This window comes from Armigeres subalbatus, chromosome 3, assembly GCF_024139115.2.
Source record: "Armigeres subalbatus isolate Guangzhou_Male chromosome 3, GZ_Asu_2, whole genome shotgun sequence".
Classification (NCBI taxonomy): Eukaryota; Metazoa; Arthropoda; class Insecta; order Diptera; family Culicidae; genus Armigeres; species Armigeres subalbatus.
The window spans coordinates 23,224,881-23,251,950 of NC_085141.1; the positions used below are offsets into that span (position 1 = coordinate 23,224,881).

General features: G+C 39.5%; 1 protein-coding gene across 2 annotated transcripts in view; it reads left to right on the top strand.

The window, feature by feature from the left end:
* LOC134220194 (uncharacterized) overlaps positions 1 to 27,070 on the top strand; it is a 57,198-nt gene that overhangs the window by 12,670 nt on the left and 17,458 nt on the right. The window contains exons 1-7 of one of the 2 annotated variants that reach the window (XM_062699173.1): positions 9,253 to 9,382; positions 9,509 to 9,696; positions 10,495 to 10,559; positions 10,978 to 11,331; positions 22,599 to 23,714; positions 23,861 to 25,270; positions 26,059 to 26,205. In XM_062699173.1, coding sequence (XP_062555157.1) covers positions 9,621 to 9,696; positions 10,495 to 10,559; positions 10,978 to 11,331; positions 22,599 to 23,714; positions 23,861 to 25,270; positions 26,059 to 26,205 — 3,168 coding nt within the window. In that variant the 5' untranslated portion in view covers positions 9,253 to 9,382; positions 9,509 to 9,620. Of the gene's footprint in view, positions 1 to 9,252; positions 9,383 to 9,508; positions 9,697 to 10,494; positions 10,560 to 10,977; positions 11,332 to 22,598; positions 23,715 to 23,860; positions 25,271 to 26,058; positions 26,206 to 27,070 lie in introns of those variants that run through there. The other variant, XM_062699174.1, reaches the window with a different exon arrangement.

Consider the following 27,070-nt stretch of genomic DNA (forward strand, 5'->3'; position numbering starts at 1 on the left):
GTTGGAAACATTCTCGACTCCCTGGGTATAGTGTATCCATTGTACATGCCGCACAAGATACATACCCATGCAATGGCTTGCATAGAACAGCTTTCAATTAAAAACTGAGGAAATGGTATTAGAATACTAAGTTGAAAAGCAGGCCATGTTCCAGTTGGAATGAAGAGCCATTGAAGAAGAAGAATAACACTACACAAATCGTTCACTTCGGAAATCCATAAATGAGTGAAATGCAAATAAAAATTTAGTACATTTTAACGGACGTAGATTCAAGATAAATATCGTCAAGATAGTCAAAGTGCAGGTTACAACTTTGTTACTTACAACCCCATAGTCTGAACATAGTATTAACTTAAGTGAGAGTATCAGAGCGAGAGAATGACATTTACTGAAAAGAGTGCATTGCGCCTGTGCTTCTCATCCTCGTGTTCATATGCACACACAAACTGCATATTGACACTGGTTTGCACTTGTGCGTGTGCTTTTATAGGTATCGTAGGTTAGAGCTTGCATCTATATTCTTTACTTTTTACTAGATTAGTTTGTATTACATTGTGCACAGTGGAGAGTTTACGCACAAAATCTAGGAAATAGTGATTTTGTACAAAATTGATTGTGTAAATTCCGTCATTTAAATTAATTTAAATTCTATCTTGACATATATAGGTAGGATGGTGCAAGATGGGTCGCCTAAGGCGAACTCCATCCATGCGAGGCACGGATGGTTAATTTTTGTATATAGGGGAAAGACGGCTTTGGGAGGTTTTGTTCTATTATTGTCAGGGGGGTTTTGTCGACCAAATTTTATGAAACATGGCCACAATATTCTTTGATATGCCAAATTTGAGCATAGTCAGTAGACTGGCCCAGATTACTATGGGGAGAAAAAAATGTTCACCTGTCATAAGACGAGTTTATACAATCCCATTGAATTCCACCACTTAATTGTATCTTGACAGATACGTATTTCGACCTCAACGGTAAGGCCGTCTTCAGTGTCTCGTACTTGACTCGACTTAAGTCGTACGTCAAGTACGAGACACTGAAGACGGCCTTACCGTTGAGGTCGAAATACGTATCTGTCAAGATACAATTAAGTGGTGGAATTCAATGGGATTGTATAAACTCGTCTTATGACAGGTGAAAACATTCCACTAAAAGCTCAAAATAATTTTCTTATCAAAAAAAAATGTTATCGAATTCCAAGGGGCACCCCCCAGAATTGTGTCTTTGGGTGAGAAAATCAATCTTTGAAAATTTCAGCTCAATCGCTTGTTGCATAAGCTGGCGCATTTGATTTGAAGTTTGTATGGGGATTTCAGCCAAAATGTATAGGAAAATACACCTCCGTCAGTTAATCAATCTGGAAATTGGTTCTAATTGCTCGATTGACCTCATAATTGCAAAAACGGCAGTTGGTATGCTACAGAACAATTTCATAGAACATTGCATGATGATTAAATGAACTTTTATATAATTTTCGGCTGATTTATTAGGAGCTGATTTGTGTATTTTTGGGTTTTTGATCGAATCGCATCAGCCGAAACCTATATAAAAGTTCATTTAATCATCATACAATGTTCTGTGAAATTGTTCTGTAGCATACCAACTGCCGTTTTTGCAATTCTGAGGTCAATCGAGCAATCAGAACCAATTTCCAGATCGAATGAGTGACGGAGGTGTATTTTCCTATACATTTTGGCTGAAATCCCCATACAAACTTCAAATCAAATGCGCCAGCTTATGCAACAAGCGATTGAGCTGAAATTTTCAGAGATTGATTTTCTCACCTAAAGACACAATCCTGGGGGGTGCCCCGTGGAATTAGACAACTTTTTGTTTCCTGGGCCAGTCTAATAGTCAGTCATAAAAAAAACCCTGCCAATAATAGAACAAAACCTGCTAAAGCCGTCATTCCCCCTACTATCAATAAAACCCCGCTCGACGAATTGAGATAATGTCGATCTATGTGTCAGCATGTGCGCAAAAAATACATATGTTTTAGGCCCTATCGATTTGTTCGTCGATGTAAAATCCTGCCCCATTATTTCCTATTGAGAATGTCCCGATCGGGCTCTGAGTTCAGAAGTTATGACCAAACCCAGTGCACAGGTGGAGAATTTTTAAATCAACAAAAAGTTTTTTCTTTACTATGGCGAGAATCGAAGCCACACTCTACAGGCTACGAGGATCAACTTGAATTGCATGAGATAAATGTTATTGAAGGTGAGATAGAAGGGACGAAACTGCGGTTATAGACCAATGCAAACTCTAACTTAATCTCACTTATTTTAACAGTTTACATTGCTTGTTTACAAGGTGTTAGAAGAAAAATCGACGAAGGGAAAATTAAAATTCATTATTTTAGTTTAAAATTGCTGTGATCCGAATATTTTAGTGTTATTCTTTGCATTCAGCATGAAATCAATCGCAATGGACATCTACATGCGAATAAAATGACGAAACAATTTTATCAGAAGCTGCGCCAACCTACGTCATCATGCACTGGTTTATAGCTGTTTGGTTGTAACGGCAAAGAAGTGTCAAGGTCTTCGGGACCGCAGATTTTAAAATTGATAAAAACATACTTTTTTTCGCTTCCAAGCGATCAAATCTGTAATTTTGGGACAAGGCAAAGTTTTTTATTTTAGTTTCAATCGCGCTTTGAGTGGTGTCCAGAATGGCACCTACGATATTTTTTTTTATTCATTTATCTGTATTCTTAACCGCTACTGTGCCGTGATCTACTATGGTATTCTGCTGTACAGAATCCACACAGAATCTATTTTTAGATATCCATAATTCGTTATTGTTGTCGTTGCCAGTTCATCTTGTTGTGAGTCCATTGTGTCCGTTTGTCCATGTCGAGTATCCCATGATCGTTGCATTGTTCGGTTGCCATTTTAATCCGGGTAACGTTGGAGGAATGCCTCCGAGAAGATCAAGTTGTCAGTCGTTATCTGACAGCTGTGACAGTAAGGCGCGTAACCCAAACGCCACCGTATGGGCTGCTGATCCGGCGACTGACGAGGGATTGGCGGAGGGGCTGGGAATCTAACCCATGACCATTCGCTTATAAGGCGAACGTGTAGCCAACTACGCTACGGGACTCCCCAGGTACGATATTTTTTATATGGAACGAAATACTGAGACGACATCTGGGAAAGCGCGTCTAACGTAGCTCTGATCATAGCTCACAAGTTTAAATACTCACGCTTCCAAGGACATGACAATAAATCGGCAACTAAGCGTTGTGTTCTTAGAATGTGGGTGGGTTTGGCATTGGCACTGTTAAACTTATATAAAAAGATGCATGTATCCGCAATTACCCTGGGCTTTGGATTATAATTCTCCACAAATATTGATATATTTTAGGAGAATTGTAATCTGTGCTGGTAGGAGTCTACGAACTGGGGGTTGGAATCTATTTGAATACACATGAAGAAAGTGGTATAGATTTTGGGAATTGAATTGTAAGTTCGTATATTCATATTCGGTTTCCTCAATGACCGACAGGGTGCGTGCTACATGTCGCGGATAGAAGCTAAGGGAGGTGTAGTATAATTCGACTAAATTTATTGAATAAAGAGCCTTTTTATAGTCAGTCAATTGTGCTTAGCCTCCTATTGTGTTGTAACTGAATAATGTCAAAATAGGTAATCGATACGGACACCTCCTTTCACAACAATCTATAATTCATTTGAATGTATTCAATATTGGCTACATAGTTCAATGCCCTATGCGACATAGTTTTGAAAATACTATTTAGCTTATCCAAGTCTAGCATCTTGTACTAGAGAGTTACTTTAGAAGATACTTCTCATAATTGTATCGTAGTCAACGTTTATGTTAAAAATAAGTTATAAAATGGAGTGCTCATTATTTCCTGCTAGATCAGTTACAAGTCAACGTGGACCACATTGTAGAAAAATTATTCAATAAATCGATATTATCGTCGAAAGGCCCAGCTATGCTGTAACCAAATTAATCACTTATTTTATAATCTTTAACTGAAATTAGAAAAAAAAAACAAGCTACTTAATTAAATCCGAATGATATTAAATATAACACTACACTAATTTGAGAATCCCATTTAACAGAACCTCATAAATAATAAAACGACATTTACTAATATCCATTCTTTTCATTATTTTCCTCACTATCTAACCCGATCTCAACTATAATAAATTATGATGGAGCTTCGAAATTAACCCTTAAATGCGCAATGTTGTTTTAAAACAACAAACCGAAAATACGTTTAATGTTAATCATTTCAATGGTTATTTACGTTAAAAATATTTCCGACGATTTCTAAAAAAATCGCCTTGCGCCTTTAAGGGTTAACAAGACTCCGAGCCAACACCAAATGCAGCATGATCCTACTAATATCGTCAGGAATCGGAAGAATCTGGAACGGTAAACACTTATTAAAGCTAATAAGTGGTAAGTAAATAAAAAGAATACATACATGGTAAGTGCAAATAACTTATAACTTTATCATATTTTTCTTCCATTTTCTAAATGTATATATCATATGTGTTTACTTTGTAAATGATAACCATACTTTGTTGATATACATGCACATTTGTAAAAATGTATATATGTTTCTGTTAGTGTGTATATTATATCAAAACAATAACCTAAAAATTGATTTAGGAAATAGGTGGAAAATTATGCTGAAGTGTTGTTTAGGATGGTTACTGAGAAGTACAAAATATAGTTGATGTAAAAATTGATGTAGCGGTGTTAGATGGTGTTGGCTTGGCAGTCATGGGTCTACATTAAGTGAATCGACTCATCATTAAACATACGACTGCAATATATGTTCAACAAAACCGTGAGCAATGACTTATATACTTATTAATACTATGTTTGCACTACGGCCTGAATAACATGTTATTCAAATTATCGACAAAAGAAAGCTCATCAAGATAGCCGAATAACATGTTACAAGGCCCTAGTGTAAACATAGTATAAGTCGTGACGTGAATTTGGAAAGGTTGAACGGAATTATGAACAAAGATGGTTCCGACGATTTAGTAATTTGGTTTTGACCGTTTGGTGATTTTTCGGTGACTCGTTTCTGAGGCTGGTTTCCTGCTTAAGGGAGTTAAGATAGTGGAGGAGTTGTGAATGTGAAGAAAGAACGATACGGTGATAGTGACCGCAATAATTTTTGGTGATCATGATGACTATGTTAAAATTAACGTAATGATAGTAGGTGAATATGATGCGTGATTTCATTGCTTATACTGAGTGAAATGATTCGTAGTGACAGAAAACCTAATAGACTTTTGTAAAGGTAAAGAAGAAGAAAAGAGTGATGTTGATGTTAGTGATGGTAGTTTGACAATACTAAGTGCTTATAATGATGGGGGTGGGCTGTTATACAAATCCTTGTGATCAACACGGCCCACAAAGTGACCACACGAGCAACATCGCTTAGGAACGTCTGTGTGATGATGAAAAACGGTAGGCTCATAGAAGCCAATATGGGCGGGGTACAGTGTAGATTGATAACAAGGGACAGCTGCCATTGTAACCACCGCAAAAAAAAAAAGATGCATGTATTCGCAAGCAGGTCCCGTCAAAGCGACCGCGTGCTGCTCAAAACGCACAAGCTCAAGTCCTGGTTTTGGGTGGGATACTAAACAGACCGGACACGACGGCCCTACGACGAGACATGAAATTTGCGCAGGCCCAATAAGCCGCCTTTCTGCGTGAATGCAGCATGTTGCGTTAAGGATAAGTGCTTAAAAAAATAGTGAGATTAGCTTGCGCACACACACATACACACAGACATCACTTCAATTCGTCAAGCTGAGTCGATCGGTATATAACACTATAGGTCTCCGAGCCTCCTATAAAAAGTTAATTTTTGGAGTGAACATATAGCCTTTACGTATACTTTGTATACGAGAAAGGCAAAAATTATAGCATTGTCAAAGTGCACTGCCCACGCGTAGTGCGACCCGACGACGAGAAAGAATCGTTCTATACACAGCTGGAGCATACATATAATCAAAATTTGATATTTAATAGGGGGAATGACGGCTTTGGCAGGTTTTGTTCTATTATTGGCAAGGGGGTTTTCTATAACCAATTATGCTCAAATTTGGCCTAAACATTCTTTGCATATCAAAGAATATTGTGACCAAATTTCATAAAATTTGGTCAACAAAAATCCCCCTAACAATAATAGAACAAAATCTGCCAAAGCCGTCATTTCCCCTATTCCATGATAGGAAGAGGCTCAAGAGAGGACAATGTAAGCCACTAGTTTGTATCGGTGGTGACGAAATCGACCTCACACAGCCTACAGACGGTACCATGCAGACGACACAGAACACAAAGAAACAATGGAAAGAACAAAAAATTACCGGCCACCAGTAGCTGCTGGGACTGAAAAATCTAAAATTGAACGAAAATAACCAGTATACGCAATTTGTCTCACTGCCTAGTTATTAATTATATATAAAAGTGTTTATTTCCGTCAGCGTTGGTCACTAAAGATACTATTTTGAGGACAGTGTTCGCCACCAGCCCTGTGCTACGTTTGGCGAAGTGCTACGAAGATCGCCAATAGCTAGAAAGTTTGAGCGATTTTCTTGCTGGGAATTTAGAACCAACCAACCAAAAAGCAATGGATGGACATTTGAGTGGATAGGATATTTTTTCTACGAACGGATGATGCAGAGAAATCTCGCTTAACTTTTGAAAAGGACCTAAGTAACATTTTTATCATGAATTAATTTGAGTACTGCAATCAAAAGCTTTCATGTTTTTCTGTTGATTGCGCTATTCAAATTAATTCATGAAAAAAATGTTACTTAGGTCCTTTTGAAAAGTTAAGCAAGAAATCCAAAACTTACAAAAGTCTATTGAATCATGTTGACCGATTTCAGTTTCACTACTTGCGGGGCAACAGTGGTGCAACGGAATTAGGAATTATCAATTGCATCATCCATGTAAGGCATACCAAAAATGATTTCCAGGATACAATCAAGAAGTGAAGCCTTGACACTGATTTGTGCCTGCCGAGCTGGGTGTTCCCCGAACGGAATTTGGTGAGCTAGTTACAATATAAATCAACACTCATCTAGGCATCTCTGCATAGCTAGCCTGAACATGTTCGGGTTCGCTATGGTTGCTGCCTTGAGAGAGCTGTTCGGAACTCCATCAGTCCCTAAAGCTTTGTTCGTTACCAGGGATTTGGCCACCGCGAGTAACTCTTCTTTCACCACCGGAGCCACCATTTCGGCCGCACCCATATTGCCTTGCGGTGCGGGAGGCCAGGGGCTTGTGGCTCGGGACAAGAAGAGTATCTCGATAATCCTCGCCAACCTATCCGGGGACTGTTTGGGGGTGAAGAGCTCCCTTTGGTCTTGACCATCACTATCCTGTAGGCGGCACCCCACGGATTCGCGTTGGCTCCTTCGCATAGGTTGTCGAAACGAAACACGCTCTCTTACTGCTCTTGATGGCCTTGTTAAAGGTCAGTTTAGCAGCTCGAAACACAATCGGCTAGGTCAGACGATTATCGATTATCTGGATGATATGGTACAATGGCCGCCTTGGTGGGGCATAACAGCTACAATAGAACACACCATTGATCTTGGCTATCGCGACACCCTCAGCAGAGGAGTGTACCACCTCTTGGATCGGGTACCGTCCCGTCGTGCAAATAGCCGCCATCCTAGACCCGTCCGCCACCCAATTGCCGTTATCGACAGGGACGTTGTACGGGTCGGACAGGAGGGCGACATCGGTCCTCGACTCCGAGACCGACTGCCACAGCAGCTGCTGGGCAGTTGCACAGTGGTTAAGATTCAGCTGTGTTACTTGCACGGCTTCTTCTTGTTTGTATCTCCCTTGTATGTAGTGTTTACTACTGGTCTAGCCATTGCTTGTTTGAATTTTGTCATGTTTGATATTTCCCTGATTGTATAAGGAATTCTCTGATAATTCCAGGATGTTTCCAGGTGGGGGAAAATTCCCTAATAATTCCAGGTTTTCCAAGTTTTTTTTCAGGTATTAGACACCCTGACCATTTTCTTTTACATTGGATTGATTTCGCATAACTGTCTCTGCTTATGGGGCCAAACAACTTATATTTTGGTTACTACAGTAGATGGTAGTATCATCATTGTTACCGTCGTTATAGGTAGTCTCACACCTCGGGGATTCGATTCGTGGATTTTGTTACCATTGATTGGAAAGAGGCGGGCTCTTTGGGATTTCGGCATTTAACACGATGACCAAAATTTTACAGAAAATTATTCCGAAGGTGTGAGGCTACCTAAAAGGCGTAAGTGTATCTGTTAACAAATTCGCCATCCCTGTGTTGATCCTTTATTCACAATGAGTTGATGGCTATACCCGAGCAGGAGAAAATAACTCAATGATATTAAGAAAATTATTTTGAGCTTTTTAGTGGAATGTCTTCACTTGTCATAAGACTAGTTTGTACAATCCCATTTAATTCTACCACTTAATTGTATCCTGACAGATTCGTATTTCGACCTCAACAGTAAGGCCGTCTTCAGTGTCTCGTAGAAGTCGAGTCAAGTACGAGACACTGAAGACGGCCTTACTGTTGAGGTCGAAATACGTATCTGTCAAGATACAATTAAGTGTTGGAATTAAATGGGATTGTACAAACTCGTCTTATGACAAGGGACTCAATGATATCTAATTCCGTTATTGATATGTACTTTACCTGTTATGAACTTGCCTTGCATAAGAGGTCAAATATCAAAGGAATAATACAAAAAAAAATAATATGCAAAATACTTCAGGCATAACAAATAATTATTCGTTTGGTATTAAAATTACTAAGCATTTCATGCTTGAAGTATTTTGCATATTATTTTTTGGTATTTTACGGGTGTACAGGCCTTCTATTCACAAATTAAATAATTAGTCCGTTTTATCGGTGATAAAAGATGAAAGTGATGCTACTTCATTAAAAATGGTCTAGGCTTGTCCCATCTGCTACTGACCTACGAAATTTGGCGGATCGCTTAATGCTAATGGCATTTTTTCCTAGTTTTGTACAACAGCAGGCAACTGTTCGATGTGGTGCATTGCATTTCTTATACTAGCAGAGCACGATAATGTTCAACAGGCAGGCATTTCTGGCTCAACCATCACTAAACACCATCCACCGTGATGACTTGTGCGATGGATAAGGCAATCGCGCATGTGTTGAGTGGGTGCATGGCAGGCATGTTCTGCCGAGCAGTTGTGTGCGTTTTATTTTTATTACTACTCTGACTAGATTGACTAGACTTTGACTTACTTTAGTAGGTATGTAAGTGCATGTTGGTGGTGGACATGAACATGGGGTTCGCCAGAGAGACAGATGGAAAATTGGATTAGTGTAAGCGTATTATCTTGACTAAAATCATCATAGTTTAAAATTTTTCTCTGCTCCCTTTTGCTTTTCACTCTACTTTATTTATTTATTTCGTACAATCCACGATTGTTGGTTTGTCGTTTCATGTAGTGCTTAATTCTGCCGTGGATCGAAAGGAAAGAGGCAGCAAAACGACGAGAGTGCAGTAGTGTAATTAAGCGTAGCGAAAAAAATTGGTCTTCGAGAAGGCCTTACGCGAGTTATGAGTGACTTATCACCGAATATTTGTTTTGATGCATTATCAGTGCTAAATAGTAATGTCCAGTTGGTAGAAAAAGGTAAGTCCCAACCAGAGAGAACCAGTGTGGACAGTGGGCTTTTCGGGGTCGGACAGGGCGCCCTCTGAAAAGTCCAATATCAGCAGCAGCAGCAGTACTAATAGGCAGTAGGGCTAGTACATGGGGGGAAATTGGACCACTTTTCCGGATTAACTTTCGTCGCAGTACGCTGCGCTGGATCTACTTTCAATGATTGGGTGGCTATTGCGATCGTGTTTGAATGCATTCATGGTGCGTATTAAGTGATCCATAGGGAAATTATGTTGCAGGGCTTGTTAACCCTGTTCGGTTTTGACCTCTCGGGAAAGTGGGTAGGGAAAAGTGGTATCCATTTTCTGACTTATTTTTCCGCACAACTTGGATTTTCTCACACATATTAGTTCGCATGCTACATGTCATGTCAGTGTCGGTTCGATCGCCAACCAACAACCAACCAAAGACATTCCGTGAGCGTGAGTTTTGGGGTGGTGGACACGATTGTGTGTGGGTTCCGAGCCGTCAGTACTGCTGCTGCTGGCAAGCACTCTCGCTCTCGCTGTCCTTAGCTAGAAGAAACTAATCTGGAACGAGCGCCACAATACAACATCCCTGGATCTTCTCTCTTTTCTGGTTATCTCTCCGTGGACGTCGCCGTCTGCAAATCTTCTTGATTTCCTGTGCACTAATCGTGTCGTGATCGTGGCTGCCCCGGAACGGATCGGTACTGATCTTGGATCACCAACCTGCAAAACATAACGTATCACAATCTTCGGAATCACCGTCGCGTAATCGCTGCTGGGTTACTCATCATGATCCTAGTATGCAGCATCTGTGGAGCTTCGCATTACACCCAAAATTGTCCAGAATATGCCAAGGGAGATCATGTAAGTATACGGTGCCGAGTATGCGCCCCAGGCACATTTAATACCATTTATGGAAGTATTCTCGATTTGAACCATTTGCTGAGTGAAAATTGGCACGATCGGGGCGCCAACCCCAGGGTATCACCGGGCCCTAACGATCCAACGCACAGGAAGTGCAATTAGACTTGATTAAATTATATAATTTACGCATTTTAATGTCCATGACAACATGTGCGCAGTCCGGCCATCATTTAGCTAGTCTTTGCGCAGCTCGGCGAAAAAAAGTCAATATTTTTATCCCCATGTTGCAGCCACTTTGCAAATGGACGGATCGAGGGTTCTGTTTTTTCTCCGTGCCGTTTGATCAAAACAACTAATCCATTTTTTCTTCTTCATGTTCTTTCTCTGCACAATGATGACCCGCTGTCCGCCTTCGAAGATCGAAGATAAGCCCTCGCTTAACCTCTCAAGGTCATCTGTTCCCAATGGGCTACTGATAATGGACGCGGCCGACGGGAGTAGCTGCGTCGTGACATCACAAAAGTTTGCCAAAGGAACTAGATTTGGGCCGTTGCTGGCGCAGAAGTCCTACGCACCAATCAAGAACATACCATTTCCTTTGGTGCTATTCGCCTCACCGTACTACTACGAGAGCGATCTTGACTATCACTTGCAAACGCTGTTCAACGGGCGAAATGTGTATCTGGACACGCGAAACACGAGCAAGTGTAACTGGATGATTCATGTCAGCTTGGCGAGGTTTTCCAATGAGCAGAACCTAATATGCTTCCAGGTGAGTAATTCACACCATTTTCAATGAGATCCTTATGGAAACGCATGGTGTCTCATGTTTAAGCTCTTTGAATTTGCAGTGAATTTCACTACAACAGCAACATGTAAAGGATCTCTCTGGTTTTAAGAAATGGTCATGCCAAAATTTCTATTGGCATTTTATTCTACTTTATTCTTCTTTTCTACATCTCCACATTACCGTTTCGCAGCTTATTGTTTCTTAAGCACTTTCTCAGTTGTTAACTGCGACTTTTCTAAGCCAAATTACAATTTTTGCATTCGAATATCAAGAGACACGATTCCACAGTTTCCAACAAGAAAATTTCGTAGATCAGCCTGGGAATCGTACCCTGCCATCTTCAGCATGGTTCTAGTTTTGAGCCGTGCATTTTATCCCTAGGTTTACATTAGAACAATTGAAAATGAATAGGACAGACTGTCCCTGAGCATAGCTTTGAATTTAACGAGAATAGCTCCCTAGAATAGAACTTAGGGGCTGCCCATATATCACGTGGGCAGTTTTGGGCAGTTATTATAGTTGCTTGTAGTATGTTGGAAATGTGTAGTGTAGTAAAGTGCATTTTTATTCTTTTAAACGTGTTCCACAAGTGACGTTTACTGCTAAAAATGTAGAAAACTAGAACTTGCTACACCTTATTCATAAGACCCATTATTAGCGTAATCTTCTCAATTATTTCTGGAGGAATTTCAAATGGAATTTCTGGAGCAATTTCCGAAGAACCTTAAAAAAATCTGAAGAAATTTGTAAAGATTTATTGTTTAAGGAATTTGTGGAAGAATTCCAGGAATTCCGAATGGATTTTTCAAAAGAATTCCTAAAGTTATTTTTAAAGAAATTTCTAAAGGTATTCTGGGACGAATTCCTTGAAGAATTTTCTAAGAGTTCCTCATAGGGGCTCCAAAATAAATGTCCGAATAAATCTATAGATAGATTCCCAAATAAATTTCAAAAGCAATTTCGATGGAAATTCTAAAGGAATTTACTGAAGGAATTTTTGAAGGTTCAAAAGCATTTGTGCAAGAACTGCTAAAAGAAATTCGATAGGAATTTCGAATAAAAAAATATCAGAAGGGTTATGTACAAGACACAACCGCCCAACGTAAACTACGTAAGGCAGTTTTGTTCATTGAGGATTGTAGTGCCATCATGCATGAATATTTTTAGAAAATTCATTTGATTACTTATTTTTCGAACAAAACTAGCGTATCTTAAGATATGACAATTGTTTAAAAAATTTACTATGAAAACCCAATTTTTTTCCTCAGTGGTAATGATGCCTTTCTTGGATCCGAATTGCCTACATTTGGGTTTTGAAGCATTTGATGAAATGTTCCAATAGAAGAAGCCCTAGGGGAGGCATATCTTGTTTTTCGTGCATCACTAGATATCATAAAATGTCAATCATGGTTGTGATGCGCGCGAGTAGTAAACGTTGCGGACGGCAAGGATGTTATCGATCATTTAGTGATCTGCCTTAGATCATTTAGTAGTTTGTCAATAACTCATTCCTAACTCATAACCTAATTTCAAAACGTGTTGTATGGTGGACTTTTAGTGCGAAGGTTGTTCGAATTCCACTTTTAAGTGAGCTACGGTGCTAGTTGCTATACTTATACTAAGTGATAACAAAATATGCAATCATTTAGTATGAGTTACTGCTACTAGCGCTATAGCTCCGTTATTAGTGAAATTCAAACAACGAACTGTTAGACAGAGTTGTAGTTAAACCTTCGCACTAGAAGTCCACCATACAACACATTTTGAAATTTAGCCTCTAAAATGAGTTAATGACAAACTACTAAATGATCGAAGGCAGATTACTAAATGATTGATAACATCCTTGGCGGACGGGAAAAGAGGGTGTGTGTATTATTACAATCTAACTCCCACTGTCTGGCTGTGTCATCAGTGTTGGTAAAATCTCAAAATCTCAAATCTCATCGGCGATTCAAACCATGCGTGAATCCCATCAGAATCATGGCCCAGAGATTTGCTCATGATTCGAATCGCAATTTGCATCATTGCATGATATTTTACCAACACTGAGTGTCACTATGGATAAAATATCCGTGCAACCATTTTATCAAGATAATTGCAAGACTTTTGAATCAGGGATCAAGAAGGTGATAACTCTATTGTAACTCATGTAGCCCGTTTCAAGAACGTATGCGTTCCGAAGCTTTTGTCGTGTACAATAAGTACCGCATGATTGCACCCACGTTTTATAAAAATATTTTAAGTGCATTCACACTTCCTGAATCAAAGTTAAATCCTTCTGATTCAGATGCGCATTTAATTGGACAAAATATGATTATGCCTATATAAAAATCTTTCAAAATAAGTCTCCCCCTTCTGATTGTTTTGCTCAAAAATAACAATTTGAGGGGCAACAAAAAAAATCAAGTAAATTTTGAGAATTTTCGAAACATTCTTTAACAAACCCGAGGAGTTTTTTTAATTTTTTTAACATTTTAATATATATTTTTTACTAGCAGACCCGACGAACTTTATTTCGTCTAAAATTGATTTATTCTCTGATTAGTTCTCGAGTTATGCAGAAATTTTTGGTTCATTTGTATGGGAGCCCCTCTTTCCAGAAGGGGGAGGCGTTGCAAACCATCATAGAAACAAATCAACCTCCACACGCCAGATTTGGTTTCATTTGCTTGATCTCGAAATTGGTGTTTCATTTGTATAGGAGCCAGGTCTCAAAGAGGAGAGGGGTCTCGAACCATCTTAAAAACCTTCCCCGGCCCCAAAAACCTCTGCATTAAAATTTTCACGCCGCTCGATTCAGTAGAAGAAGAAGATTACCCCCTCCCCCTTGACTTTGCGGAGACCATAATCTTCTTCTTCTTCTTCTGTCTGTCTGAGCCTTATAGACTCCGAAACTACTGAACCGATCGGCGTGAAAATTTGTAGGCAGAGATTTTTGGGGCCGGGGAAGGTTCTTAAGATGGTTCGAGACCCCTCCTCCTTTGGAGAAGGAGGGGGGCTCCCATACAAATAAAACAGAAATCTGAGAATAAATCAATTTTAAGCGAAACGAAGTTCGTCGGGTCTGCCAGTCTTCTATATAATAAACATGCGTTGAGGTTTTCTTCCTGACGATTTAACTCGCGAACGGCTTGATCGATTTGAAAGATTTTGACGTAAACTACGTCTAAGGGGAAGACTCGGATACAGGGTGACAAATGCAAATTTCCAAATTCGAGACCGTCACGAAATCATGTAAGATTTTGAACTTTAATAGCGTCTTTATCTTCCGATGGATTTTTGAGATTTATATATCAATCGGCTCGGAAATTCTCTACCAATTTGTCAATTATATTGAAACTTTGGGTTATGAACGTTAAAATAGGGTATCGGATCATTTTGGCAGCACCCTCTTTTCTTGTCCGCTTTCTCGTCTCGTTTCGGCCGTCATCGTTCAGTGGCTTGGCTTTTGGACTCTGCTTTTTGTGCGGTGTTTCGCACAAAAAGTAGAACAATGGTCGGACCAGTGACCGCGGTCGAAACAAATGTAACAAAAATGCGTAATGTAGTGCATGGTGTATAAAAAGTGATGCAGATAGGGGCATGTTTGTGCAGACATGAGACGATCAATTGTTATCAATGCCAATGCCCTTGCTAGTAATGCAATCATCGAAATGTAATTGCACAAACATGTTTATAGTTAAAAACGACTTTGGAAAAATGTTGAGCATTTTTTTGCAAACTGAAAACTAATAAGGCCGTTATACACATATTTATTAAAAACTAGCGAAACAAATCCAGCTTTGCCCGGATGTTGAAAATGTCACAATGAACTATTTGCAGCACCGCACTCTAGATCAATTTTCGTCCGTTTGTTTTGTTTTCCTCAACAGCTGACCCAAAATAGTATTCTAATGATTTTTTACATTTCCCCGTTAAATTCACCAACTTTTTGTATATACAAACCTTGCGGATCCCAAAACGAAACGATTAGGGGAAAAAATCTTTCAAATCGATCAAGCCGTTCGCGAGTTAAATCGTCAGGAAGAAAACCTCAACGCATGTTTATTATATAGAAGACTAGCAGACCCGACGAACTTCGTTTCGCTTAAAATTGATTTATTCTCAGATTTCTGTTTTATTTGTATGGGAGCCCCCCCTCCTTCTCCAAAGGAGGAGGGGTCTCGAACCATCTTAAGAACCTTCCCCGGCCCCAAAAACCTCTGCCTACAAATTTTCACGCCGATCGGTTCAGTAGTTTCCGAGTCTATAAGGTTCAGACAGACAGAAATTCATTTTTATGTATATAGAAGAAGAAGAAGAAGAAGATTATGGTCTCCGCAAAGTCAAGTGGGAGGGGGTAATCTTCTTCTTCTTCTTCTACTGAATCGAGCGGCGTGAAAATTTGAATGCAGAGGTTTTTGGGGCCGGGGAAGGTTCTTAAGATGGTTCGAGACCCCTCTCCTCTTTGAGACCTGGCTCCTCTACAAATGAAACACCAATTTTGAGATCAAGCAAATGAAACCAAATCTGGCGTGTGGAGATTGATTTTTTTCTATGATGGTTTGCAGCGCCTCCCCCTTCTGGAAAGAGGGGCTCTCATACAAATGAACCAAAAATTTCTGCATAACTCGAGAACTAATCAGAGAATAAATCAATTTTAGACGAAATAAAGTTCGTCGGGTCTGCTAGTAAAAAATAAATATTAAAATGTTAAAAAAAAAATTAAAAAACTCCTCGGGTTTGTTAAAGAATGTTTTGAAAATTCTCAAAATTTACCTGATTTTTTTTTGTTGCCCCTCAAATTGTTATTTTTGAGCAAAACAATCAGAAGGGGGAGACTTATTTTGAAAGATTTTTATATAGGCATAATCATATTTTGTCCAATTAAATGCGCATCTGAATCAGAAGGATTTAACTTTGATTCAGGAAGTGTGAATGCGCTTAAGATATTTTTATAATACGTGGGTGCAATCATGCGGTACTTATTGTACACGACAAAAGCTTCGGAACGCATACGTTCTTGAAACGGGCTACATGAGTTACAATAGAGTTATCACCTTCTTGATCCCTGATTCAAAAGTCTTGCAATTATCTTGATAAAATGGTTGCACGGATATTTTATCCATAGTGACACTCAGTGTTGGTAAAATATCATGCAATGATGTAAATATCATGCAATGATGCAAATTGCGATTCGAATCATGAGCAAATCTCTGGGCCATGATTCTGATGGGATTCACGCATGGTTTGAATCGCCGATGAGATTTGAGATTTTGAGATTTTACCAACACTGATGACACAGCCAGACAGTCAGTGGGAGTTAGATTGTAATAATACACACACCCTCTTTTCCCGTCCGCCAAGGATGTTATCAATCATTTAGTAATCTGCCTTCGATCATTTAGTAGTTTGTCATTAACTCATTTTAGAGGCTAAATTTCAAAATGTGTTGTATGGTGGACTTCTAGTGCGAAGGTTTAACTACAACTCTGTCTAACAGTTCGTTGTTTGAATTTCACTAATAACGGAGCTATAGCGCTAGTAGCAGTAACTCATACTAAATGATTGCATATTTTGTTATCACTTAGTATAAGTATAGCAACTAGCACCGTAGCTCACTTAAAAGTGGAATTCGAACAACCTTCGCACTAAAAGTCCACCATACAACACGTTTTGAAATTAGGTTATGAGTTAGGAATGAGTTATTGACAAACTACTAAATGATCTAAGGCAGATCACTAAATGATCGATAACATCCTTGCCGTCCGCAACGTTTACTACGCGCGCGCTACTCACAACCATGATTTACATTTTATGATATCTAGTGATGCACGAAAAACAAGATATGCCTCCCCTAGGGCTTCTTCTATTGGAACATTTCATCAAATGCTTCAAAACCCAAATGTAGGCAATTCGGATCCAAGAAAGGCATCATTACCACTGAGGAAAAAAAATGGGTTTTCATAATAAATTTTTTAAACAATTGTCGTATCCAACAATTATCATATCTTAAGATACGCTAGTTTTGTTCGAAAAATAAGTAATCAAATGAATTTTCTAAAAATATTCATGCATGATGGCACTACAATTCTCAATGAACAAAACTGCCTTACGTAGTTTACGTTGGGCGGTTGTGTCTTGTACATAACCCTTCTGATTTTTTTCCCCTAATCGTTTCGTTTTGGGATCCGCAAGGCTTGTATGTATATTCAAAAGGTTGGTTAATTTAACGGGGGAATGTAAAAAATCATTAGAATACTATTTTGGGTCAGCTGTTGAGGAAAACAAAACAAACGGACGAAAATTGATCTAGAGTGCGGTGCTGCAAACAGGTGGGTGGCACGACGCCATGTTTTTGCAGTTAACATCTCAGTGTAAAATTCATGATAGTATGTGTTTTGTTTACAAACATCACATTTGATTCTCATTAGGATACAGAACTGTCAGTGGGATACGGTCGCGCAATGTTGGCTGCAAAACAAACCTATTGTGTGAGATAGGGATGCCACCGGGCTGGCTGCAAATAGTTCATTGTGACATTTTCAACATCCGGGCAAAGCTGGATTTGTTTCGCTAGTTTTTAATAAATATGTGTATAACGGCCTTATTAGTTTTCAGTTTGCAAAAAAATGCTCAACATTTTTCCAAAGTCGTTTTTAACTATAAACATGTTTGTGCAATTACATTTCGATGTTTGCATTACTAGCAAGGGCATTGGCATTGATAACAATTGATCGTCTCATGTCTGCACAAACATGCCCCTATCTGCATCACTTTTTATACACCATGCACTACATTACGCATTTTTGTTACATTTGTTTCGACCGCGGGCCGCGGTCACTGGTCCGACCATTGTTCTACTTTTTGTGCGAAACACCGCACAAAAAGCAGAGTCCAAAAGCCAAGCCACTGAACGATGACGGCCATGACACCATGACGAGGGTGCTGCCAAAATGATCCGATACCCTATTTTAACGTTCATAACCCAAAGTTTCAATATAATTGACAAATTGGTAGAGAATTTCCGAGTCGATTGATATATAAATCTCAAAAATCCATCGGAAGATAAAGACGCTATTAAAGTTCAAAATCTTACATGATTTCGTGACGGTCTCGAATTTGGAAATTTTCATTTGTCACCCTGTATCCGAGTCTTCCCCTTAGACGTAGTTTACGTCAAAACCTGGAACAATTTCCTTCAGGAATTCCAGAAATAATTTCCGTAGAAATTTCTGAAGGATTAAAATTTCCAAAAAATATCGTAAAGGAGTTTATGAAAAGGAATCTCTAAAGGAATTTCCGTATAATATCCGGAACAATTCTTTAAGGTGTTTAAAAAGTTTTCCTAAAGAAATTTCCAAATGAATTCACAAAAACAAAAATCCAAGAAATGTCAAAAGAAATTTAGAAACTTTTTCCGAATGTATTTCCAGTAGAGGCATAGTAGAAATAATTTGGCAAAATATTCTTCAATAAGCTCAACTTGGACGTTTGTTGTCCACGTTGTCCATCATGTTGTAGTGCATATTTGGTTCCATCGCCAGGGGAGGTGGGCGTAATAGTAAAGACCTATCACAACATGTGCGGCATCTGGATTTGGTTCTAAATCTAAACTGCCCATAAATTAATAACAGTCCCATGTTTGCTTGATGTCCTATCTACATGGGAATGTCATGAATTTATGGGCAGTAAACAACAGTGTTAATTCTTTACCACCTTTTCGCTATGGCAGAACAATGTTTATGCACATGTTTTGCCATATTGCCAATGGTCCAATGCACCGAATGAACACAATGACGTTTAAGACGGGCGCTGTTTACTAAAAATGAACACTTGCATGAACTCGATGAATGAAAAAGTATTCATTCTTAGTAAACAGCGCACCGCTCAAACGTCAATGATGAACTCGGTGCATTGGACCATACCGTGGTTTTTATAAAAAATCAGAACCTGGCTATCATGGACATCGTATTATTTGTTGAAATGCATCATCAGAGCCAGTGCTCTCCGCATTTGGAGCTTTCTAAAAGAAATTTATCATGGGATATGTGTGAAATCAATAAATTTCCTCCACAGTTTATTTTCTTAAAATGCATGCTTGGTTCATATATACACTACTAAAAATCCACACATATTTATTGGCAAAAATCCATAGATTTTACTTATGATGTATATCAGCGCACACATAACCATTACTCCTCCATTACTTAATATTACTCCACGCGAACTACTAATAAAATATATGTTCAAATAAACTTTATGTGTGGTCTCGAATTAGCAATTATTTAACAATAAGGTTTTTTCCCAATTATTTAATTTATGTGTGGTTCTATATCGATTATATTAGGGTGGAGCCATTGCAAAAATTTATAACGGCGACACATATATCTTATATAGATATTTTTGGCAGTGTAATCCATAAAGTTTACACATACTTTTGATTAGATTATTCAATGGAAGATATGCGTACGGGCAATAATTTATATTGCTGAATTTTATGCTCATTCTGGATTTATTTGTCCCCTTCAAAATAAAACATTGTGAAATATATTAAGCTAGATACACATTTATTGATGTTAATAGATATAAGATCACGGAGATCGTTAAACATAGTACTGGAACTAGTCCATAATCGATTGAATTGTAAGTATCCCATGATGCACATGACATAGAGCGGTTCTATGGCAGCCGCAGCTGACCGGTATCTCAAGGCAACATATAACGCTATCGTTCTTCAAAAACATCGTAAGAATCATGTACTCTGACTCGGGAAGAGCAGCGGGATTTTCCGGAAACAGAAGTAGTGTATGGCTGCTGCGTTTCTCGCATCGAGGTATCGGGAATCGAAGTATGAATACGATGATCTGTAGATTCTGTTGAGTTTATCCGCAGAACTTTTCTTGTTTCCGTTTGCTGTACCTGTGTCGAATATTTTATTATATCAGCACTTGCACTTCAGTAAATACGGAAAACATACATACGAATTAGCTTAGCTTAGACTGACTGTACATATCAATGGTTGCTACTCCGTGATTGATCAGAACTGGTGCAAATTGCACTAACGATCCAAGTGAATAGTGGTTGGTGTTTACCATCTATTCTCGAAGTGCACGTTTCAGCAGCTCTCAAATGTTGATCAATAACGGCGCCGGCCAAGTCCTTACAGTCAGTTGGGGAAGGGAGGGAATGTTAGTGTGTGGTTATTGTTGCTACTAGAGACCGAGAATACCTCTGCATCTCCACAATTACCACGGGAAGGAAGTTGTATTAGTTGGGTGGGGTAATCAGTAACATAGATCGGGATTCACCATGGAAAGTGATGTGACTATGCAACTTCTATACTACAGTATTAGCATTTCCTTGATTTGTTCAATTGTTTATGCTTCTCGAGAATAAACAATTAATCGCTCAAAATGAGCGATTGTTCATTTGAATTTCGAATGAGGCGCCCGCGGCATCATTTCTTCAACGCAAGGAAAGTAAAAAAGAAACGGGATTTAAATTGAAAATAAAGTAATAATCACGGCTGTTCAACCAAATTGATAGTAATCGAAATTTTAATTTCGATCTGGAAACTTGTGGTCGACGCCATTTTGGCACATGCATTCGATACGTCTTGAAATCTGATGCTCATGGATGTCAGAAATACAAAATATAATGTTATCACAGTAGGTATATGAATTCAATGTATCATGAGTTTGGTAATTTGAGGAACGTATGCGTATCTGCACATACATTTAATGATAGAAATTTCTTGCATGTAATGACATTCTTTACGTGATTTATCAGGTGAATCTGACTGGATTTTCCAGTACTAATGACGTGAAGTTTGAAAGTAGTTACGTGTTTGATCAGGTGAACTTCACGTGATTTCTACGTACTGGTTACGTGAAATTTCAGTAAAAGCTACATGACATCAGGTAACCACTACATGGTTTGAAATATATTGCAAAATTGTTTTTTTAATTAATGCAAAATAAGCTAGTGACTGCCTGCAGCCGTAAACAGGAGACTTCTTCGCATTGTTGATGCACTTGATGCGTTCAACTGCATTTGATGCAGAATGATGTTTTTTATCATTAGACAGAAAATGCTGTCATTCGGCCATTGCGCTTCGGGAAAACACTGTTGGAAGAACAAATCAGTTACTGAAAATGTCGAATAAAATTTATTAGATTTGTAGAAAAAGATGAAACTAGTTTCTTTCTCAAAAATTGCTGCTATTTCCGCTGTTAAATCAAGCAAAAAGTAGTTCACTCTTGGCAGTTGAAATCTGGAATAGAAATTTTCTACTAACGCTACCGAAAATGGTAGTTATAGGCTTATTACTTTCTACGAATCTTATAAATTTTATCCGACTTCCGCTGATTTTTTTTCCAAGGAGAGAACATGCAGGTTCGGAAAATCCCCGCCTAGTTGCACATGAAATATCGCTTACCTCTGCAAATCCTATAATTATGCTGAGGTTATGTGTCTTTCATTCTTACGTGAGTATCAAGTCACTCTCACGTGAAAAGTATGGTGGATGAGAACCATATTTGTTTTCAGGTAAATCTGACGTGAAGATTGTTTACAATGCTATAGTTTTCCGAAAATGCCGAAGCTGCAATCACACTAACACAATTTCACTTTAATTGTTTACGAGTACATACAAACATATTCACCAAGATTTTTAGTAAAAGTTACGTGAATTTCAGGTGACCATTACTAACATCACGTAACAATCGTCGTTTGTTCAAGACAGATCAGTTACTTGATTTTTCACGTGAATATGACGTGATGATTATTTAGAGTGTACATATAATTAAAAACTTTCAGTGACGAGTGTTTTTCATTAGACTTGAGTCGTTTTCCTGTGTGCTTTCGAGTATCCACAATTCCAAAATATCTCGCTATTCTTGTACCTCCTCGAGCATACTCGAACGATGACTCGTTTTCGAGATTGAATCGAAAGCCGTAATGCCAAACATGTTCGACTCGCTAGAATTTCGTTCGAATCGAGATGCGCAATGCCACCCCTGAATTTTTCAGCACTCGTAGTACTTATCCGTACAATTCGTGCTGAAAAATCATCTTTTTGCAACTCTGGTCAGTTTTTAAAATCCCCCCCCCCCCAGCGTGGACAATTGCTCATATAAATTTTCCAAAATTTGTATGAATCGTGAACATTCACCAACTCCCCCCCCCATCTAACTGTCCACGTAGTATGTGGATAGCCCCCTACTATTTTTTATCTATCAACATGTGAAACCATTATCATTTTTCAGGAAAACGATGAAATCTACTACACGGCGATCAAAGACATCGAACTGGGCGACATTCTGCGCGTTTGGTATTCACGTAGCTATGCAGCGAAAATCGGCGCTTCCCTGCTGGAACCCAGTCCGTATGACATATGTAACAACATCCTCCGGTCGGTCAGCCTCGATTACGGACTGAATCTGGATCAAAATCAAAACTACGTGAACGTAGAGTTTCCATCGACCTCTTCCACCGCCGGTGGCTCCGGTTCCGTTCAATCAGCCATGATGATCGGCGGTGGAAGTGACGTCAACAACAACAGTAATCATCTCTCCGGCAGTGCGACACCGATGATGACTTCCGGAGAATTGAGCTACGATAAGATTTCTTTACCACCAATCGATAGTTTGATGAAAACTGGATCACCCAAATATCAATCCAGTCACTATCACATGTTTGATATTGACCTGATCTCATCAGGAAACGTGACAATGCATCAGCAGCAGCAGCTTTGCGACGATTTCGGTCACTTCAACCCAGTTCCAACGGCAACCATCACTCAGCCAATGCATCATTCTAGTCAGCACCATGTTAGTGCGGAACTGGCCCACAATAATCAAACGATGCAGCATCAGCCACAGCCACTACAACAACAGCAACATCAGCAGCAGCATCAAATTGTAAACTCGACCTATGGTAATTATCATACGCTTCCGGAGGATACACTCAGCCCGGCAGATCTGATAAGTATCTCGCTGGGAGCTAGTGACATGAATATCACATTCGACTCCTTCGGGACGAGTAACCTTCTGAGCTACGATGGTGGAAGTAGTAGTGGTAGTAATCTGGGTGATTCCGGCATCGGCAGTGTCGGTTACTGCGGTACCGGACAAGGCATGGAAGGGAAACTGCATAGCCGGTACTCGTCGTCTACGGACTCGTTGGCCACACTTAACGACTCATTAGGTATGGTGCCACCACCGCCAGCTGCTACACCCAATCCCACCTTGACGACAACAACTGATCCCGATGCTGACAAGAAGTACCCTTGCGAGATCTGCCTGCGCAAGTACATGACTAAGTCAAATCTGGACAAGCACATGCGGAAACATAACCTTTTCCTCTGTGTATTTTGCATGAAGGTGAGTAACGAGAAAAGACGTTTTTGCCTTAATCTCTTCTACTAAAATGCGTTCATGAAACAATTTAGGACCTCATTTTTATTATTTATGATCAGCTAAATTCGAACATATTTCAACAACAAACTTTTATCTTCTCTGTATTAAAGCTCTTCCAATTGGCGGAAGAATTAAAGGATCACGAGTGCACCGAACGAAAATCTAAAACGGCGTACCTGCATTGCCCAAAGTGTTTGAAAGTGCTGTCCAATTCCTGGTCACTTCAGCGTCACATGAAAATTCACAAGGACCCAAACGAGAGCGTTCTGGTGGGCAGTTTAGAGGATACTTCGGACAAGCTCCTGGTAGAGCCAAAGGACGAAACGGTTTTCGATGAGATTGACCCTACCCCTTTGGATGAGTTGAAGCCTAGCATCGATCCTTTAGAGAGTGTGAGCGGAGATGGTATGATGATGGTCGATGATACATCCGATATGTTAACGGATACGGATCCGATTCGAGATCATGACATGGAAATCGACACGGAGTTTGAACCGATACCGCAGCCCTCGGTGGTTGCTGTGTCCAGCATGACAACGATCCCGATTACCAACACAAGTTCCAGTCAAGACATGATTACGGATGTTCAAGCCCCCAATGGTAAGCAGTTGTACAAGTGCATTGTATGTGCCAAACTATTCAAAAATCCAAATGCATTGGAGAAGCATTTGAGAAAAGTTCACACCGTTTATACGGTTTCGAATGATTACAAATCTGAGAAAAAAGTTATTACACAAATCAACCAGAAGAAAACTTCACCTATCAAGCCAGCAATTGCCAAGGCCCTGGCCACCAAATTAACTCAGAAAAGCAAAAAGATGGAAGCCGCCGCAGCCAATGGCGGTGAGCCAGCAGCAACTAATTCCAGTGTCATTGTCACACCGGAACAACCCGTTCATGTGCCACGACAGTACAACAAAAAGAAACATCTGAACAAGCTCTCCGCATCACCAAATTCATCCGCTAGCATGCAAGTGGCCATCCCGTCTGCTGCTCCAGCAGTTGTTTCCAACAGTCCGGGGCCAACGACCAGCACTCCGAACAAGTCTCATAGCATCATCATCATATCCAACCTCGAGTTGACCAACAATAACCTGATCGATACTAGTCAGCTATTTCTTAACCAAAACACCAACGCGTTAGGCAATAAGATAGATCTTAAAGTATTAAACTCAACCGACAAGTTACCAAAACTCGTGCCCATCTCAAACCGCCATCAACAGCCAGCATCGATTCTTTCTACATCGACACCAACAACAGCCCACCAGTTCCAAGGAACCGCCGCCACTTCAATCCCATCGTTGCATCACCCAACGGCCAATCTGGATGGCTTGAACACCATAATTGAGGAACCCAATCACCTGATGGCCACCAGTGAATCATCCGGTGAAACGCAACTCCTTGCCCTGCCCCCCATTAAAATCAGCAACGGCAACATGGAACCGCAGCAACTGATCTCCGTGACCGATCGGACACCGGACTCGATCCCCAATGGTTTTATCAGCCCGGAGGAGCTCTCCGTAAGTACATCCCGAACGTCAAACCGAATATCTAAATTCCGGAAAACAAGCTTGAACACTAATTCAATTGTGTTTTCGCCTCTTATTTACTATTGCGATTTGATGATGCTTTCTTTGGTTGTATAACCTTTTCCGGTAAACCATTTTCCGGTAGATCACTTCATGGGTTGTTTTCTTTTATGATCTCCAGTTAGGTTTCCCTGAGTCGATATTGAAGTATGGACTCATGGAAATATCGAGATGGAAGAGAATTTCTTTGGAAAGCTGTTTCAACGGACCATCACAGTAACCCAGAAAATATTATTTAATAAGGCATAATTTGCTTCCATGAGTCGATATCGAGTCAGATCATCGATTCATGGGAGTTTGACTGTAGTTGTGGATTTTTATATTTAGAGTTTACAGTACAGTACAATATCGACTTCTTTCATGCATTTTTTTGTTTCGTAAAACCTTCCATTTTTAACTATTTTGTTTTGCGTTATCTTCTTTTTTGATTTCTTTTACATTCATTTTGATATTGTGTGACTCGTTCAATTATTCGTTCGATATTCTTTTTCCTGAGATACTGTTCTTTAAAGTAAATATAATCTACATCGAAGGATTAAGTTTCCACAGAATTGGTTTACCTGGACATGTTATACAATCGATCTTTCACCGCACTTGCGTTTGTTTTTCCATCACGGTCGTGGCCAAAAATGTGACTCTTTATTGGCTGGTAAATCCATTTCCTTGCTGTTTCTTGCTTCTGGCTGCTTAAAACCCTCAAATAAACATGCTTTCCATAGGCGGACGCTAACGATATCAACAGCGCTACAAACAGTAGTAGTAACCCGTGCTGCGACGGCGATAGCGATAACAGCTCGCGACTAACCCCATCTAGCAGCAGTAGCGCTAGCTACCCGTGTGAGGAGTGCGATAGGGTGTTTCCGAAGGTAATTGAATTTCTGTTTTGTATTATACTTTGTTTGATATTTCGAAACATTTGGCTGACTTTATTTAAGGTTTTTTAGTTTGAATGTATATGTGTGCACACTCAACTTCTTATTTTTTAAAGATTATTATTTGGTTGACTCCTTTGACGCGCATTGTTTATTTTTATTTCGTTACTAGTTGACCCGACAGACGTTGTCCTGCATAGTAGGCGAAAATACACATTGAGAACTGCCCATGCGAAATATCCATGCGAATCTTGATTTTAGTTTTTCACGATTTGCTCAACTTTACTCGTAATTTTCGCATTAGGAAATATCATATAAACCCGTCGGAAACTATAACGAATGTTTCTGCTGAAGAAATGAAAAAAATCCATCTATCCGTTTTCGAGTTATGCGGATACGAACACAGACCATTTCATTTTTATATATAAGATTAGCATACCCGACGAACTCCGTTTCGCCTAAAATTTATTTATTTTTTATTGGTTCTCGAGTTATGCAGAAATTTCTGTTTCATTTGGATGGGAGCCCCCCTTTGCAGTGGGAGGGAGGGAGGAAGGAAGTGAGGGAGGGAGGATGCCAGATTTGGTTCCGTTTACTTGATTAATTCTATAGTTATTAAGAAATTGGTGTTTCATTTGTATGGGAGCCTCGTTTTCCAAAGCGTGGAGGGGTCTTGAACCATTTTAAGAACCTTCCCCGTCCCTAAAAACTTTTGCATTCAATTTTTAACACCGACCGGTTCAGTAGTTTCCGCATCTATACGGGTCAGACAGACAGAAATTCATTTTTATGTATATTAGACCTCTTCATGTTTTCAAAAAGTATCAAAAATTCAACCGGTTAGACCTGAATCACAGTT